This window comes from Mus pahari, chromosome 6 (genome assembly GCF_900095145.1).
Source record: "Mus pahari chromosome 6, PAHARI_EIJ_v1.1, whole genome shotgun sequence".
NCBI lineage: Eukaryota > Metazoa > Chordata > Mammalia > Rodentia > Muridae > Mus > Mus pahari.
In genome coordinates this window covers 34,417,078-34,436,616 of record NC_034595.1, presented here as the reverse complement: position 1 = coordinate 34,436,616, position 19,539 = coordinate 34,417,078, and the positions used below count along the sequence as shown (strand labels likewise).

The 19,539-nt window shown below is 38.7% G+C and overlaps 1 protein-coding gene across 8 annotated transcripts in view; it reads left to right on the top strand.

Annotated features, from left to right (window-relative positions):
* Positions 1–19,539, top strand: part of Nfib (nuclear factor I B) — a 217,124-nt gene that overhangs the window by 155,415 nt on the left and 42,170 nt on the right. For all 8 annotated transcript variants that reach the window (XM_021199960.2, XM_021199958.2, XM_021199957.2 and 5 more), the window contains one exon: positions 2,318–2,436. In XM_021199960.2, the coding sequence (XP_021055619.1) occupies positions 2,318–2,436 (119 nt within the window). The remainder of the gene's footprint in view (positions 1–2,317; positions 2,437–19,539) is intronic.

Genomic DNA, 19,539 nt, shown 5'->3' with positions numbered 1-19,539 from the left:
TGTAACTACGCGTCTGTACTTGAGGTCATGAAACATGGAAAAAGATGTCATTCCCCTAGCCCTAGAATGGAAGCCTGATTTGAGACTGCAGTATTTCATTAGTTGAGGACCAGTTATCTGGACTAGACCAGTTATCTCTCCTGATAGCAAGGAAAGCACCAATCACTCTGAAACCAAGTTAGCCAGCCTGTGCTGGGGCGCTAAAGAGCGAGGGTCCCTGGCTTTTAGTGCTCTGCTCACTTGGGGTTTACTAACGCTGGCACACTGTAACTTTGATTCAAGATTAAGTTTAGAGATATAGAATTATTTTTATTTTTCCTTTTTTGGGTTTTGTCTTCCACGTATAAAGTCCTACTCCATTTCTGGAGCATTCAGTATACCCACAGACTAGCGCAAAGATAGGCATAAATTCCCCCCCCCCCCAAAAAAGCGTGCATTATTCTAATTTTTAAAAATAAAGGACAATCTGGAAAAGTATTTTTCTAGACTTTTTCAGTAATGAAAGTTAATTGCCTCTGTGGAAAATCCATATTTATGTGTTTATAAAGTAAGACCAATTTTATAACATTTATAACCCAACTGTATTTTCATGTAATTAGATTGTATATCAAGATAATTGGGTTTATTATCACTAAAATTATCTCTGATATGTTAAAGTCCTAAAAAGCGTTTTGATCTTTTTAAATTTAAAACGTGAATGGGGATTTTTACATTTCCTCCCATGGATCCATATGTTGTCAGCACAGGTCTTTCCCCATGGCCACTCAGTGTCAGACCCTGTGTCCTTCCAAATAAGCAGACCCTAAATAAGCCGAGCCTAAAGATGTTTCTTTGTTGTTCCTTGTGGAAATAATTCCCCCCCCCCTTTCTTTGTATACTTCTGCCGACTCATGGTGGAAGAGAATTACATTAAAAGGAGAATTTAAAAAACATGCCCAGTCTCTAAATTTGGACACTTTGATAGAGACAAGAAATGATATCATTTGTAGTTAGCTTTGTCATGGGGAGTAATTGTCATGCTCAATCATGTCAGTACTCCGGGGATTCTTAGCCAACAATTAACGCAGTGTATCCACAAAGAGACTGAGATGTGAACAGGCTTCAAGGACTTGGGCATGTGCTGTGGCTGGGAGACCTTCCTTCCTCCTGGAGTGACTACTTCTGTTCACTTTTCCTGGGTAAATTCACTGAATTTCTCCATATTTGCCCTCCTGTTCGTTAAAAATGGGGGCTTAGCATACATGCATTTTAAAAGACAATCTACAGTTCCAAACTTTGGTGACATTACAATTATTATACTGCATAAACTCAACCCAGGAGGTATTTTGTTGTTGCATGTGAACACAGGTACCAGTAAGAATTCTTTTAGTAAAGAGGAGTATTCATTGAAGAGTCAGTCATTAGCTGTTTACTGGGGTGTTGGTTGGAGCACACCAAAGTAAAGTGTCCCAAAATATCACTATAGCTTTGCAGTAGATGCCCACTTTCCTTCATAATAAGTAAGTCATGCTATTCCATTCAAGTATTTTCTTGAAGTATACCATTTGATTTGTCAGTAATCATTTTTCATGGTTGATCTTAAGAATAAAGGACCCGTAACCCAGTCTCTTTAAGGAAGATCATAGTACACTTACTTATAACTAATAAAGTTCTAGAACCAGTCGTGATGCTATTAATTACAAGATCAGCACTAATAATTAATATTTAATAAGTATCTTCAAACTGCAAGCCATTTAGCTGAGAGCTTTATAGGTATTAGCTCACTTCATCTTCTCAACCAAACTCTTTAAACTAGGTTTTATTATTTCCACCTTACAGGTGATTAACTGAACTTAGCCAGGTTGAGGTGCCTGCTACTGGAGCTAATAAATGGCAGGCCAAACGTGGGATTCCTGAAGCTTTTCACTGCCCAGCTAACAACAAAGTTTGGCACTGTCTGTGGCTGTGTTGTGCAGTGAACAGTATTAATATCAAAAACATAAGATAAGTCAGTGTATCTTAGTAAAATTTGCACATTAGCAGAAAAGACACACTTGAGAATTCACTTTTAGTGACTAAGTTTCTCTGAAAAAAATTTAAATAGATAACTCTAGCAAGCAGTTTTGTTAAGTAGACAGAGGGATAGGTGGTACACACAAAAGATACAGAATATATACTATTGCAAATGTTCACGATTCCTATGTATGCCTGGAATACCCACCAATCTTTCAAATTAATTCTTTAACTTGGATTTATGGAAGTTATTTTTCATTTTAAAAATAAATGCTACAATCTTCCCAGAAATGCCATTAATGTCATCATTATTATATTTTAACAGCAAAAGACCCAAAACTATATCTATAGATGAAAATATGGAGCCAAGTCCTACAGGAGACTTTTACCCCTCTCCAAATTCACCAGCTGCTGGAAGTCGAACATGGCATGAACGAGATCAAGGTGGGTACAGAGACCCTTCCAGGAGCACTGGAGTCTATAACACTGCTTATTTCCTGCACTTAGTGACTGTTCCTGGGGAACCAGTATGGACTAACCTTGAATTAATTTCAGTAATCATTTTAAAGATAGTTTTACCAGAGTGGTCACATGTTATCAAAGTTACAAAAATCCTATTTTATTATACCTTTATGTTCATACAAAATGGTCTCTCAGGGCCTACAATTATGTATTCAGCTGACTTGGGTCCATCAACACTGGCCAGTAGAGTCTTGACAGAGGGGCAAGTTCAGATTCTGTGAGCTTCCATCATTTTCTCTGTGAGACTGTTTGGAGGAGCAAATTTTTGGCAGTTGGCAGGTAGAATTCTCACTTACAGGAGGCTGTTTTTTATTCTGGAAGTAGGTGGCACACAGATAACAGATCAAAATATAATTTAAGAGACTGAGTCTAAGTTAATCAATCCACTTGCTTCCTAGGTAGACCTATGACTCAGTTCTAGCATCATTGAGGAGGAGCATAATTTTATATAAGTATGATTTAGCTTTCTGGGATCTGACGTGGTCCTTATTCTTGAAATGTGTTGGATCTCCTGTGTTATTTAATAACACACATACATGCCTTTCTGTACAATCAGAAGATATTAAAGGTATGGGAATAGACAAATGAGCTAATTACAGCTTAACTTGGTTTGTCTGTACATGTGTGCAAATAAATTTTTATAGAAGCATCATAAAATGTATTTGTACATTTTTAAAAATCAAATTCTGTGTTTAAAGATGTAAAAAGGATGTGTTTTGCCCTGATGGTTTTCAGCCCAGAATGTAGGATTTTTTTATTTTTTTTTTATTTTTTATTTTTTGTCTGTGAGCTTGAGAAGCTATATGCAGAGAAATGTTAACAGACAGCTGACCCTGGCACACAGCATTTATAGCCAATGCCATGTCCTTACCAAGATCTCCTTCTTGTTCCTCAGTATTTCATGCTGAGTGACTTTTACAAGGATGAGGCCTTCCTGGAGAGCTAGACTAACAGTTGGATTACCTTTCACACATTGATATTTTAAAAATAGATTTACTTATCTTTATGCTATATGTGTGAGTGCTTAGACTGCATGTATATGTTTGTATAATCTGGGTGCACTTTGGTCCCCTGGAACCAGAGTTACAGATCGTGCTGAGATGCTCTGTGAGTGCAAGTGCCCTTTACTGCTGACCCGTCTCTCCAGCCCCACATTTAAAGAATTTAACTAGTAAAGATGGAAGGGACAGGGGACAGTTAAGTGGGACAGATCGAAGCAGGGTGAGGCACCGAGGTGGGGAAGCAATGGCAGAATGGAGGTTGGTACTGCTGATGGGAAGAAAAGTAACGTGTATGTCAAGCTCCTTTTACAGAAGGGTTGGAAAATCAGCTGGCCAGTTTGGGCTTTGCAACACTCCCCCAATCCATTCTGCAGGCAGTAAGCACCCTTGATCAGGAGGCATAAGTTGACCTTTCTGCTTCCTCTTCATCAGTAACCCCCCAGTGTTTTCAGGAGAAAATCACCAGTCCCTCATTTGAGCACAGGTTCAAGGCATTGCTTTTCGTTCCCATCTGGGCTTATGACTTTGTTTGGGTTTGGGAATGCTGTGCCCAAGAAGTGGTCTTTCCTACCTCTTCATCTGGCAAATCTCTTGATATCCTTAACGGCCCCTGATCTACTGATGAATTTCATCATAAATTAGTCCTTCCCGCTTTTGTGCTTCGGCAGCTGATATTGATCCTTCATGTGTTCATAATAGGTAATTTTGTATTTATTTATTGGAGGAATTGTTTAGATATATCCATATTATTAAGGTTTTGACTGTGATTGTCATTAGCACCAAAGACAAGAGTGATGCATGGTCCACACAGTCAATGCTAGTCAGATAAACGAGTTACTGGATAATGAACAAAGTTTCATAAGTGAATGCAAGAAATAACAGAACTGTAGAAGTGAAAATAAAAATAAAATCCACACATCTTCATGCTTTGTTCCTTGCTTTTCAAACATTGTCACTTTACTCTAAACAAAGATGTATTTCCTCTGTCAGACAGTTATTCCGGGGCAGATCCTATTGGTAGTAATAACAACACTGAGAACTTACGGATGAGTGTGTTGCTCAAATGTAGGTGTTCTTTATTGTAGAGTGTCACTCTGTGAGAGCTTACGGATGAGTGTGTTGCTCAAATGTAGGTGTTCTTTATTGCAGAGTGTCACTCTGTGAGAACCGATTTCTACTTTGTAAGAACTGATTTCCTTTCCAGCTCTTCAGGAAAGCCAATCTCCCGTCATATTATAAAACAGTTTTGAAAAGTAGAAGGGAGACTGTCATTCTTCTTCTTTGTAAAATCATTGCATTGTCTTGATGATTTCCTATTGTCAAGATGACTATCACTATTGGAGAAGGCTGTAAAAGCAAATTATAAAAAGAGGAAGGAGGAAGGTTCCATTCTCTGTGTGTTGCTTAAAACACCTGTCACTTGAAATTTTAAGACCCCGAGGACTTTGTAATATGCACAATAAGCCATTGTGGGAAGAAGACTTCAACTACAATGAAAAGCTGGGGGAGGTCCAGCACCATCGTCACATGCTTGCTAAGACCAAGGAGGTGAACTTGTTCTTAGAAGCAAATCCATTTTTAAAATTTGCAGAATAAAATGCCCGAGATTGTTCTTGTCCGTCCTCATACCATTCTCGAGGCGCCCTTGTCAGTTGGGAAGGCGTAGTCTAAGGCACGCGTGAGTGAGTTCCACTTCCAGAGCAGTTTCCTGGCAGTACCTTACAGATGTTTTCCACACAAAACCCTCTGTGGTACACAGTAACACTCACTGGTTCATCATCATAGGCTTCTGTTTTTAATTGGCAGGGATGCTAAAAATTCCTTACTCTTCCCTGGATGTCTGCTTCAATAGATGATTATTAACTGTCGATTAAAATATCTTCTGGCCAGCTCTACTAAAGCTGAATTTTGAAATAGAAGAGTAAAAATGATGAAATTATGTGCAATATGTTATAAAGTTTTTTATTCTGAGGTAGAAATAAATGACGCCATGTAACCAAGTTTTTTTTTTTTAAAGAATTTATATAAAACATTCATACCAATTTAGCTTTCATAGCTTTCAACAACTTTTTTATTTTATTTATTTAATTTTTTATTTAAATACAACTTTTTTATTTTTTTCAGATTACATACACTCTTATATTGAAATCATAGTATATAACTTGGCAAAGATAGACACGACTATTTTTAAATTAAATAGTATTCAGTAATGTTAAATATTTGATAGAGGACTATATAATTTGGTTAAGTTTCTTCTCATTGCTAGTGATAGAAATCAAATTTGTCAGTGTCAGTACTTGGTGGAGGTGGCACACACCTTTAATCCCAGCACTTGGGAGGCAGAGGCAGGAAGATCATTGTGAGTTCTCGGACAGCCTGTTCTACAGAGAGAGTTCTAGGACAGCCAGAGTCTACATAGGTAAACACTATCTTGTATCCCGCCCCTCCCCCCATCCCCCATAAAAGTAACAATGGGCATGAGGAACATAGAGTAACCATTGTATTCTTTTCTTAAGGTCTAGAATGTTCTCTTTGCTTAGTCTCTGCTATGAATACTTAGGTCTAAAATTTCATTTTTCTTTGTTCGGGGGTAGGGTGGGGGCAGAGCAAGCTGAAGATACTGCCCAGTCCCAGTGCCTATTTTCCAACCAATCTACTCCTGAGCTGTGGCCTCAGACTCAAGTATTTCTTTTGGATATTCTTTTTATCCTTCAGACCTTAATGATTACACTCATAAAACATGGAGGTTGGACATGTCTTTGATTCCAACATTTATCCACAAAAAGATCCCTTTATAACTTGTCTACATTTAGTTACACTTCCCTGAGTCCACTGAGGAACTAGCTGACTTCTCCGGAAAGTACTAGAGCAGTCCTTTTAACAAGGATGAAGAGTGGTGCACCTCAGGGTTTTTCCTCTACTTCCGCTTACTTTCATGACACGACATCTGGTTGTATTCTAATGCCCGGCAATTTAACAGACTGATTATTTACATGGACATTTGATTTTTTTTTTTTTTTTCTTGAGACACTGTCTCTGTCTCCCAAGTGTTAGGATTCATGCTTGGTTACTTGATACCTTCAAATCATAACGCATCAGGATCATTTGTTCATCCCGTTCAACTAGTCATGGCTTTATCTAAGTCTGAGTGTAAAATGATACAATAACACACTTGTAATACAGAGTTGAAAATTTCTGAATGGAAAATGTAATGGCTTCTCAATCTGATAAATAATAAGGCAATTTGTAATTTTAGATAAAATGGAAACTTAAAAGGACTTTTCATGCAGTTAAACTTCACTAATTTCTATATACTTAGGATTGAGATAACTTGGCTCATTTAACGTTTATCAAATTCTTATCATATGACAAGAATTTGTATAGACATTGGGCACACAAATATTAATTTATACTATTATTAAGCTCTGGTGCTGCTAAACAGAAAAATAATTGTTATTTATAAAAAGGGACTTTATCAAAAATAAATAAGTAAAGCAAGTGACAAGGGACTATCTTTATGCTTTGGAACTAACTCACTTTTGAAGCACCATGAGCTATAAATTTTTACATAAAATCAATAAGGTTCACTTCAGAAAAATTGGCCCAAGTTATATACTGATACGTAATTAGTTGAAAATTTAAATTTAACTCTTAAGACCATATAGACATCACGTTCTGATTACAGCAAATTCTTGGAAATACAGTTACTAAGTTTTTAAAAATATTCAACAGCAGACAATGCAGCTCCCTGGTAGAGCCGGCTGAGCATGTATAGTCTTGGTTGTATCTTGGGCTGCATTCCCAGCAACACGCACGCACGCACGCACACACGCACGCACGCACGCACGCACGCACGCACGTCCTGTTCTATAAAGAACTCTGCAGCAAATCTTTCCGAAGTTTTGTATATTTGTAAGTTCGTGCCATTAACTTTGCAAATATTTTCCTCGGTGAAATAGTCTCCCGGGTGCTAACCTTCAGTTCGTACTGTCAATCGCTCTCTGAGGGATAGTGGTAGCTTTCAACAAATGAATTCAAGCGAAGGACCTGCAGGAAAAGTGGGAGCTAGAGATGACCGTTGTCTCTTGGAGTTAATGAAGAAATAAGTAAGGGTACCTGGAGTGAGGTACCATGTGAGAGAAACAGATTCAAGACCAGTACCACTTAATGGGAGTTCAGGAAGTGTTCCTAGACGTGAGTCCTAGATATGAGCGGTCTTACTACGTTTGGAAAGTTTTGGTTTAACTCAAACTTTCTTCTTTGCTGACTGAATATGTAGAATATTAAATATACTGTTGTGTGCTGTTACTCTCTGGGAGAGGCTGCTGCCTTGATTAGCATGCTTATTATGTGTGTGAATTCAGAAGCCTCCCTCCCCCACAATAGGAGGAGTTAGAGGGAACATTAAGTCCAAACTTTGGGCAAGTGCCAGAACGCAGACTCTCTGTTTGATGAAGGCTGGAATCTCAAGGTTTCTGTGGGCTTGGGAGCTGAGCGAACCCACGGCTTTCATGCTTGGCTGGGTAGCTGTTCCCCGAGAGTCATTAACGTTAAAAGCAGTCCTGGAGAAGGCAGGGGGTGATCTGGCAGGCAAAACTTTCCAGCTGCCTCTGGGGAACCACTGACCACCAGTTCTGTTATGTTCTTAGAGCTGGCATCACCGCAATCAAATAGCAAATCTTCAAGTATCAATTTCTTTTAACGTGAAAAAAAAAAAAAAAAAAAAAAAAAAAAAAAAAAAAAAAAAAATAAAATCAATAAAAAATCGACCCTGCAAACCTACTTTGATGGGATCAATGTGCATAGGAGCAGGTTGNAAAAAAAAAAAAAAAAAAAAAAAAAAAAAAAAAAAAAAAAAAACGGAGCTAACATCCTTTGATGGGATCAATGTGCATAGGAGCAGGTTGGAATTTAATGTATAAGCCCAGTTTTAAATCTTCCTTCAGCTTCCTGAGAAAGTATCAGAAGTCAGGATTTGTAGTTGAGTACTTTCTCCCCCCGCCCCCACTCCATGCCACTTTGGTATCAGAACGCCAACCTCAGAGACCCCCAGCATGTGTGGATTATTCTCATCATCTACACTCCTGAGGGTGGAAAAAAAATGAAAAGAAAAGAAAATCACATGACCATCTTAAAAACAGAAAGGAGAACAGTAAATTGTTCCTGAAGGCTCTCGTTAGAGTTCCTCTTGTTGCCTGCTAATTAACAGATATCTGTTCGCCTTTCAAGTGCTTGAATGGAGACCGGCATGTTGGGTGGGGCAAGCTTGTGTGCGTGTTCCAAGGGCCCATACTGGCTAATATGGAAAAGTTGAGCTCTGGTTTCATGCTCTGGAAACTTAATGATTTAAAAGCACCAATTTTGCAGAAAAACAAAAACAAAACTAATACATAATTAGTTCCAAATAATAACAGCTGTTTGATAACTCAATGAAATAGATGAAAATTGGCAATTAGGAGCCCCAAAGATGCTGAGTCCTGGGGTGTCTCCCAGAGTTCTGTGGCATAGTCAAACTGTATGCTTTAACTCAGTTTAGGTGTGGATTTACAGTTGAAGCTTGTTTTGGAGAAGTTTGGAAAGTCAAGAGTACCTGGACTAGCAATAACCCACAAAGTAAGAACTTGATTTTCTAGACAGATCACAAGGTGCTGCAACCCTTGCGCATTATTCAAGAGAACCCGGACAGGGCCAGTTTCTCTCCAGGTGATAGGCCTTGCTCAGGGTGAAGAGACCCAGCCTTTCCCTCGCAAGTGTCCTCAGGAATAGAGTTTTCCTGGAGAGCTTCATCAATGATCCTGTTAGGCCTTAGAGAATAAAACAAGAGAATGGAAATGAATCTGTGCATTTCTCAGGGTTCCGAAAGAATTCTCAAAACACAATTATATTCTGTAAGATATATAAATACACGGGTCTAAAACCAAATTATGAGTGCTGGGATTGGATACTTTTGCCTGAAAGTATCACAAGTGAAGTGGTTTTGAGGAATAAATGTGAGGAATCTGGGGTGTAGGGGTGACTGGCTACAAACCTGAAGGGTCCATTACCCTGTGTATACTGACAGTGCTCTGCCAGTCTTGCATTTTATATTTTCTAGCAATTAAAGAGTATGCTAAGGAAATCATGCTGTTTGCTTATCCATACTTCTAAGAGTTTCTTAACAGGTTTTTAAAACACATGATACCATTATTAGTTTAACTCAGATACGCTCTGAGGTGAAGACACCATAATATTACTAAAGGTTCTCCTTTTGAGTAAAAGTTTCAACTTTGCTGCTAAATGTTTTATTTTCAAGTACCTGTTTATCCTTTACCATATCCCCTTCCTTCTCTCAGTAATTAAAGAGAACGTGCAGATTTAAAGTATGCATACCTAAGAAAGGCAGGCTTCTGTCTTTATTTGGGGCTATCATTTATTGAGCACTTAATACCTGTTAGATGCTGAGTTTAAAATAGCTTTACATGCCTTTAGAAAATTCCCACCTCTAGTCCAGCAAGATGGCTTGTCAGGTAAAGGCCCACTGCCACACAGCTGGAAGGCCTGAGTTTCCCCGAAGGTTCCACAGAGAAGGAGAGAACCAGACCTGTTCTCTGACTCTGCAGGCTTGCACACACTCTCTAAAGAAGTAAGTAAATAATAAATGCAAAAGTCTTACTAAAAAATCCACCCTATGGCTTAAACATTTATTATTAACCATGGTCAGTAATGGTTGGCGATTTTCCTACTTATAGAAAGAGAGACTTTTCTTTGTGTCTGGTGTTTCAGATTTTAAATCGGTTCTAGTCTGAGAGTTTGCCAAGTGTCAGTGGTCTGGTATTTGAAAATCTGAAATGCTCCTGGAAATACTTCATGATGTCATAGTGGAAACTTCCACACCTGACTGCATGTTTTGGGTTCTAGTCTAAACACAAACACACGCAGAGCAAAAATATTACATAAAGCTGCCTTCAGGGTATGTGTATAAGGTGTATGTGCATAGATGGGTTATGCTTAGACTTGCATTGCATTCTAAGATGTTCTATTATATGTACGCCAATATTCCATACGCCGAAATCCCAAACGTCTGACCTCAAGCATCTCACAGAAAGGACACTTGACCTGCCTTTGAATTTTTCAGCTTTCGATAATGTGGATATTTTAAAGACCCAAAGTCTTCGATTGCTTAAGTTAGCTTTCAAAAGTTTACTTTAAATACACTCACTGAATAACATAATAATTGTATTGTTTATGTGCTTGGAGGCACTGAATGTTTTGTCTTATACTTCAGGAATGCCCAGATCTCACAAATACATGTCCTGTCCTGTTCCGTTCTGCTACAACCAATGATTGATAGAGATTGAGTTATTATACAGAACCTTGTTATGGGATCAGTGTCTCCCACTTTGAAAACAAGTGACTCCGCCAGACAGCAACATTTATTTTCTCTAAGTGACTGGCGGCCTAGCAATAGGAGACCATTATCCTGTGACAATATTCTGTTTCATTGACATTATCTCGAAAATGTAATTGGTCCATTACTAAATAGAGGTTTTGTTACTGATCAATTTCACGTGATTTCTAAAACCATTAGGATAATAAATCTGCCATCCCAGTAATTTCATTGACAGAATGGTTTTATTTTCTTCATTTACATTTATTGGGGGGCGGAAATATATATTTAAACACCACTATCTTTGTTAGCTATAACTACTTTTTCACTCTAACAAAGAGAATCTATGTGTGACAATCATGTTTACATTGAGCACTGAACAGACAGACGACTTTAAAATTTTTATTATTTTTTTTTCTACTTGCTAAGCCATATCAAATCATATTTTTTTTCTCAAGCAATCAGTTTGCTTTCTCAGATTTTATTTGAAAATAAAGGTCCAGGTCATTTCTAGGACTTGGAGGGTTTCCTGTAAATCTACTAAATTAGCACATCAATTAAATTGCCCTAACTTGCAGTGTGGAAGACAACAGTGTCCATAGCTACGGGATCCTGGGGGCTTTGCAATATAAGTGTTCCTCAATGCGTGGCCGTTTCCCAAATGTCCACCTCCAAAAAGTCATCTGTAATCTTGTTAAATTAGAACACTTCCAGTATCTTTCTGACTTTTACAGTTAAGGTTACAGTATTGATTTTATTTTATAGTCCATGGCTCTCAGATGCTTAACACTAACAAGACCCCATGGCTAGAATGTCCCCCAGAGACTGCTGAATCGCAGCCGTTTATTTAACTGTGCTGATGCCTAACTGGGGGAAGAACGTGTGCTTAGCATCCTGCATACCTGTTTGGTGGTGTTTTCCCCCCCTTGCTTCCAAATTATGTTTACCGACAATACTCAAGATCCTTTATAATTGTCTGTTAAATTGGCAACAGACAAAAGCAGTTTGAAGTGTTTCTAAAAAGCAATTTCATTTTTCTGGTATTCATTCTCGTGACACTGTTCGTTAGTATTCAGGAACTTTTTTTTTTTTTTTTTTTTTTAAGCCATCTCAGGAAGGTATTTTTGAGTTTCAAAGCAATTTCAGTTTTAGCTTTGCCTTGGCTATAGGTGTAACCTAGATACCTTTTTTAAAAGTGGAGACATGGTAAAGTACAGGCTTGTAGTGACATGCTACTGCCCTGTGCTTGGGTTAAAATATACAAGAGTCTTCAACCATCGCAAACGGTTTCAAGTTGCTGAAGAATACAATAAGTACTGTGCTCAAGTGTGATTAGGACTGAATAGCTCAGTACTTAAAGCAGGAATTTCTTTATTTAGCACAGAGCTTGCCATGCTTTCCCCCTTAAGAAAAACCGATTTCATTTTTTTACAAAGTTGAAAATTCAGATTTCAGTTGACGTCTTAACCTCCACGATGCAGCCTGCCATGTTCCTGCCAGTTAGTTCTGGAGTGTGAGACGCCTCGGTGCTGGTGAATAGGTGCAGGGCCGCCTAACAGGGTAGATTCTGAGCATGGCGGGGTCTCTGAACCGCCTGGCATCCTCACCAAGCAAGTGCAGTGGGATTCAGTTCATACATCTCACCCTGGGGTCCAGAGCGTTCTGTTAACTTGGAGTGTGTAGATGGTACTTGCCCTACATTTACCACACGACGGTGAACTCTCACATCTATAAGAACCCTTAGAATCGCTTTCACACCATCGCTTTACTGTGTTTTAGAGACCTTTTGTCTTTAACTTAATGTTCAGTGTTCCGTTTAGGGCTCCACCCTAGAACTTTGCAGAATAAGGCCTTTCCTTCCCATGGTGTGACGTTAGACACAAGATCCATTGTTGTCAGCTTAGTATTATTTATGACACTCGGTGGAGCGGCAATCGTATTTCTAAGATTTTTTTTTTTTTGTAAAATATTTTTCTAAAAGTTTTTTTTCTAATATATTTTAATGAAGATATTTTTAGTACTTCTGGTGGGAGTAATAGCCTTTTAGAAGCAATTTTGGAAGGCAAAATATAAAATGCAAATAATAAGAACAATTGCCTCTAATTGTATCACACAGAAATAAAATCTGGATTGACTTTTACTAATATTTGACAGAACAGTACAAGTGTAGCGTCTATGTAGTTTTAACTGATTTTTCTACATGTTTTAACTTGAGTCATGGTTTTGCAGTGACGAGCCTATATGAAACTCAGTTTTATTGTTAAGTTTTGTTCCATACTTTCACTTGTAATATATTGGCAGCTTACCATGTCCTTCAGTGTCTGCTGTTGCTGCTAGTGTGTGTGTGTGTGTGTGTGTGTGTGTGTGTGTGTGTGTGTAATGTTGGTTTGTTGCCTTGGTTTTTTTTCATTTTGAGATAGGGTCTCTAGGAACCTGGGCTGTCCTGGGACTTACTATGTAACCGAGGATGAACTTGAACTCTCAAATCTGCCTCCTAAGTGATAGGATTAGCACTGTGTGTCCTTATTCCCGTTGATATGTTTGCTGTTATCAAATGTTTGAGTTTCTGCTTGCTGCTGAATTTGCAGGTGATTTCTGAGTTCTCACTGTCACCCCAATGAACCCCACTGCGTGTCCATTTTTGTAGCTCCTTTAAGCCCACTCCTTACTCTCTTCACTGTCTCTGAGCCTTAACAAACTGTAGCATCATAGCAAGTCACCAAGTAGAAGTTCAATAAAGCTTAAAGGAATAGGTACATCTTATTGTAAGTTAGATACATATTACTGAAAAATACTGGGTTTAGTTTTATGTCTGCTTCTAAGCCTTTCTGGCAGATTGACAGAGAATCCAGAAAGGTCTTGATCAGTTCCCACCTATACCTCCAGTGTGTAACTAGTTCTCCCATCACAGGAGAAATGCTGAAAATTGCTCTGGCAACAGTTTTGACTTCTTTTCTGTGAAATGTATTTCTGAAGCAGTCTCTCTGGTGTTTGACTGTATGTACCCCTGCCCCCTTTTAAGGAATCATTTAAGCTTTTGGGTATTGTAGCACATCTCTTCTTCCTGTGAGCTTGCGTAGCTCCATTTTACTGTGAAAGAAATCAAGAAAGTGGAAAAGCACATCGGGATTGTGCTGAGCTTTTAAGTAAAGACATAGCCTACTGTGTCCAGCATCCTTCTTTCTCTCCCCCCTGTCTCCCTGTTTTCTCTACCTCTCTTCCTCTTTTCCCCATTCCTTTCTTTATCCTGGAGGGCAAGTTTCCTGCCTGCACTATTTGATCAGTAGGTGAACCCTGTGAAAGAAAATATCTGTCAGTCATCACAGGGAAAGCAGCTGAAATAAGTACATCTGAGCTCTGGAACGAGTCTGAAATAATCATCAGGCTGTTTCAACCTAGCTTTGCTGACGGTGAGGTTTTATGTAATGTTTATGGCACTGTAAATAACAGGTAGACGTTTCTCTCCTCAACTTTATCTTCCCCAAGGCAAAATCACAGGAGGAGAAACTGTGGTCTGTCTCAGCATTTAGTTGGCAAACCATGTTCTCTGCCTTCACCTTTCCTCTGGGCACAGAGCCCAAGCCATTTCCTTGTCTCAAAGTTGACTGTGGATTTGTGGCCTGAAGTAAAAATACCAGATTCCAGCTCCAGAAACCATCCCACACACTTGATTTGGGAGCCTCTCATTTATTATCTCATCTATTCTAAATAACATTATTATTTTATGCACATAGTTCATCTTTTTTATATTGTCTTTCAGCTTCCACTCGGCATTTTAATGGAAAGCAGAAGTGCCCCATTGTAGCTGGTAGCTCATCTTTCACTTTTAGTGCTGTGTGATACTTGACAGCTTCAATGAAGTAATGGATGTGTTGACCACCTATGCCTTCATCCAAAAATGAGTTTGGTCTCTGAAGAGGTTTTCAGTGTTCACCAGAGTTGTGTAAACCATAATTTTTTTTTTAAAAAAATGTATAAAAGTCTAAAACTTATAAAAGTCCAAGGTAAAAGGATAAGTGGAGAATACTGAGAGACTAACAACTTAGTAAGATGTTGCTGTAATATAATCTTGTCAAACTCCTGTCAGCAAACAGCTAAATGTTCCCATAGAACCTTTGTTTCTGTGGCTTGCATCATACCACAGGGTCAGAGTTTGTTTATATATATAACATGTATGTGTATGTGTCTGTATGTGTGTGGGGGAAAAAAGAGACAAGATGAGGGGAGAGATGTCTTAAAATGCTCAACAACCTAATAGTGTAAAAAACAAAGAAGATATTATGAACCATGATTATAGCTTTTAAAGCACAGAAATAAAACATGCATTAGCATTCTATACCAGCAAACAAGAAGACAGCCAATGTTGACTGATATGCATAAAGTTCATATGCATAAAGTTAAACTTGTTTATGAGTCTGACAAGTAAGTAAGGAGCCTGAGAAATATGTAAAACAATCAAACTTTTGAAACACTTTGCTGCAATTACTTCTTTGTTAGTTACATAGAAATATGTTTCTCTAAGCCATAGAAGTGGCACAGCTATTATTATGTTACAATTTAGTGTCATGTTAAGCTAAAAATAACAGCTACCAGAGATGTAGGGTCTCTCGTGTGCTTTTACATAATTAATTTGAAGCAGCCACAGATCTGAAATGTTATATATAGGGAAGAAGAATAGGAGTTTTCTGAGAAAAGAAAACGGGTTGTTTTCTAGGTAGGCTCTAGCACTTGGATTGGAAACCGTAGTGTACTTGACCATGTTGGAGAGGCTAACATATTGTTCTAGAATCCGTGAGAGAAGAGCAGGTGTCCCTGGCAGGCAGGTGTTAAAGGTGGCTGTTCAAGCTTGCCCTAGATCACTAGTCGACTTTCCCGAAGTTCTGCTAACAGGTGGCTAAGTGATTGGAGTGCCATGTGACATTTATCCCGGGAGCAACTTAGATGACAGGCTGCTACAGACTGAGGAAGGGGGTCTTTGCTTTGATGAAGAAATTGCCAAAACTCACGTCTCATTAGTGTTTCCTAGGGTTCTTTGGAAGTGAACAACAGTTTAATTAAGGGCTGACGTAAACACATTTCTGCACACTTTCCCTGCAGCATTTTATCACATTAGAATCGATCAAAATTGTTGCCTTGGGCTGACTTGAACAGATATACATCTGGAGCTCCATTTGTGCAAGCTGCTGCCGGGCTGCGTCCATACGCTGTGCTCGCTGCAGCCTGCTCCTTTTGTAGCTGAAATTACCTTGTTGGGAGATGAGTTGACCTAACTCCTTATTTGCTTAAGCCTTTATCTCTTTGAAGTGATGCTGTGAAGTGAATGACACATCAGAGCTTAGGATGTGTGCATGCCACAGTGCCAAGAACTCACAGTATAGCTAGTAAAAATTTATAACTTGGTTTGCAAAATACTTGCTTAAAGATAGGCTTAAGTCCATGTGAACATCTATCAGTGGCTTACTCAAACTTTTTTTGTTTTGTTTTGTTTTTGTTTGTTTGTTTGTTTGTTTGTTTGGATCTGGAGGCATTTTATTTTATAATTCACTATATAATTAGCTCTAAAGCCATAGCTAATTGTCCAATTATGAATCAAAGCACAGGTGTGGACAGCAAAGAGCAGCGCCTTCAACACGCATCTTTCTTTTTGAAGGCTTAGCCCTCCTAGACTTTTGTCATTAAGACGAATCCTTGGTACAACCTAATATTATCAGGGTTATAATTATTTAATGAAATTTGTCTTTTCCATCTGCCCCTTTAGCTGGATTGTGAGCCTCACTAGAACATGGGCAGTGAGACTTGCTTCACGTATTGAACTTTGTGTGCAGCTGAACCCCCTCATTTAGGGGTGCTCAGTGGTTGCCTTTGATGTCTCTCTTTGGCTTCTTTTAACCGCTCTTTTGTTGTTGTTAAACCACGTTCCACTATAAACTTTATTTTTCCCCTTTTATTGAAAGTAAATTGTTTCTCACACAATACATTCTTATCATGGTGAATGGAGTGTGTATTTGAAGCTAGCCATCTTGGGTTGATTTTGCTCACTGTGCTGCTGGTGAACATCCCATCACACAGCTCATCTCACATATGAGGGATTCGAAAGCAAGCTACCTGGACATGACGCCTGCTTTACCTCTTCCAGGTTTACTTTGAATTCTATATTTTTACTACATTCATTCCTAAGTAATATGATCTTCCATATATATATATATGAATATATATATATATATATGAATATATATGAATATGATGGAACAGATAAAAAATAGTCATCAAGTAATATAAGATTTAGGTGTAAGATTGCTCGTGAAATATAGGCTTCAGAATTTCTTACAATTTTTTATTTGTTGGGCTTGTGTGTATGTATGCAAACCTTGGCCTGCATATGTTAGCCAGAGGAAAGCTTAGAGTAGCCAACTCTCTCCTATTATGTGAGTTCTGGGGTTGAGATTCAGATCATCAGGAGTGATATGAATGCCAGTGCTTGCTGAACCATTGTGCTGGCTGTAAACCTCAGACTTTTCCCCAAGGGGGATTACGGTTTGCCTAAGTGTGCTAAGGTGGACAGGGTGTTGTGTGAGTTGAATGGGAGAGAAGGAATGTAACTTAATAAGTGGCAAAAATGTCATACACTGGGAGCGAGAGAAGGCTGGCAGCACATTCCTTCCACCTCCAGGTTCACTGTGAACCTTCCTAATGCAGACTGAGGCAAGGGCCAAGGCTGGTGGCAGATATGCTTGTGTATGCATGGAGTCCAAGCTCTTAAAAGATTGAGGAAGAAGGATTCTGAGTTCAAGACCAGCCAGGGCTTACATACATACACATATACATAAAACATACAGTCACATATATATGTATACACACACACACAAAGAGAGAGAGAGAGAGAGAGAGAGAGAGAGAGAGAGAGAGAGAGAGAGAGAGAGAGACATATAAATATACGTGTGTGTGTAAAAATATATAATCTAGGAAAAAAACCAGAAAGATGGTCAAAGTTTGGGACAGTTTTCCAATGTGAAGTCATTTCCTTTATAAATGAGGTCTTCCTAAATCAGACCTCTATCTTGTGAGGCCTTCCTGGCTTTTGCTTCTTTCTTACCAGTTGTGAGCTCTTTCTGCTCTCTTCTTCCAGAAGCACCAGCTACCTTGTCCTCCTGTCTCTCTTTCTCTTCGGTGGCATTATCTTATGCATTATTCAACTTACCCTTTATTATGTATGTATTATCATTCAACTTATTATATATTTATACATTACCCAGCTTTGTTATTCAACTAATTTTCAATTTACTCTTTTTATGTATTATTCTTCCTTCTTGGGGAACAGTAGGTTGTAAAAAGCACAGCATTTGTTTTTCTTGACAGAAAGGGCACTGAAAGACATCTCTCCCATATTTCTAGCCCTGGAACACTTTTTATATAGTATATGAGTGCATTAAAAATAGAAATGATATCATTCTTGGGTTGAACGCCTATTAGACCACAGAATTTCAAAACAAAATAAAACCAAAACAATGCAAGTTGGATACATAGTTAAAATGCAATGCCTAGAGACCCAACTCTGAGGTCCCAGCATAAACGCCCTTTTATCCTGCCTCCCCCCAGTCCACTGATGTATTGTCCTTTGAGAGAAATTCACTTCTTGCCTCTGAGTGTTCAGCATAGTGCTGTTTCCATCCCACATAGTAGTATTTCTTTATTGATTAATGGGCCCAGAATTAATTTAACTTAATGGGAAGACAAAGAAATGAAACTAAACTCTAGCACTCTCCTGCTTTGTCTAACGTCAAGCCTTCTGCTTCGGCCAGTGCTCCTTCTCAATCTTGTTCTCATTCTGAGTTATCTTTGTTGCTAAGCAGGAGATAGCTTGTAGCCCTTTTCACCTTGTGGATAGCCACTGTCACTCCGCTTCTGCTATGTCTCCTCTGGAATCCTATGTGCTCTGCACATGGAAATACTGCTATTATTAGGCCCATGTCTACAAGAGGGCTCCCTGAAAAAGTAGACTTCTAACAACTGCTTACAAAAGCTGAGGGTATCATTTTGACCAAGAAAAGTTTAAATCATTAAGTTAAAAATGGCAAAGTCACTCACAATCTTAAATTTTTATAGTAATAATATTTGACTTGCCCCATTATGAAAGGACACTCATCTGAGTGTGTCTGGTTGTTGTGGTAGTTTGGGGGCTCTTCTGGTTCTGTTGTTCTTTGGAATACACAGAGAGCTCTTCCATACATGATGTGTATTGCACTTTATTACCCACTCTAAGAAGACTTGGGAAACTGACTTATACAGCTTCAGTTCTTTTAAATTAACCTGTAGGCAGAGGTAAACATAAGAGTCAATATTAAGTTACTGCCTTTTTTTAAACCATCTGTCACTAAGAATTTGAAATGGAGACTGGCTAGCTGGCTGAGGGGTTTAGAGCACTGGCTACTTTTGCAGAGTCCCTGGATTGGGTTTTCAGGACTCAGGGGCCGCTTCTTAACCTTTGTAACCCTAGTTTCAGGGATCCGGTCCATTCTCCTGACCTGCACAGTCCACATCGTACATCGTACATGCGACACCTACATAAATGCAGACAAAATACTCACACATTTAAAAGAGTCCATCTTTTTAAAGAGTTTAAAACACTTTAGGGCAAAAAAAACAATGCACTTTGTTGTC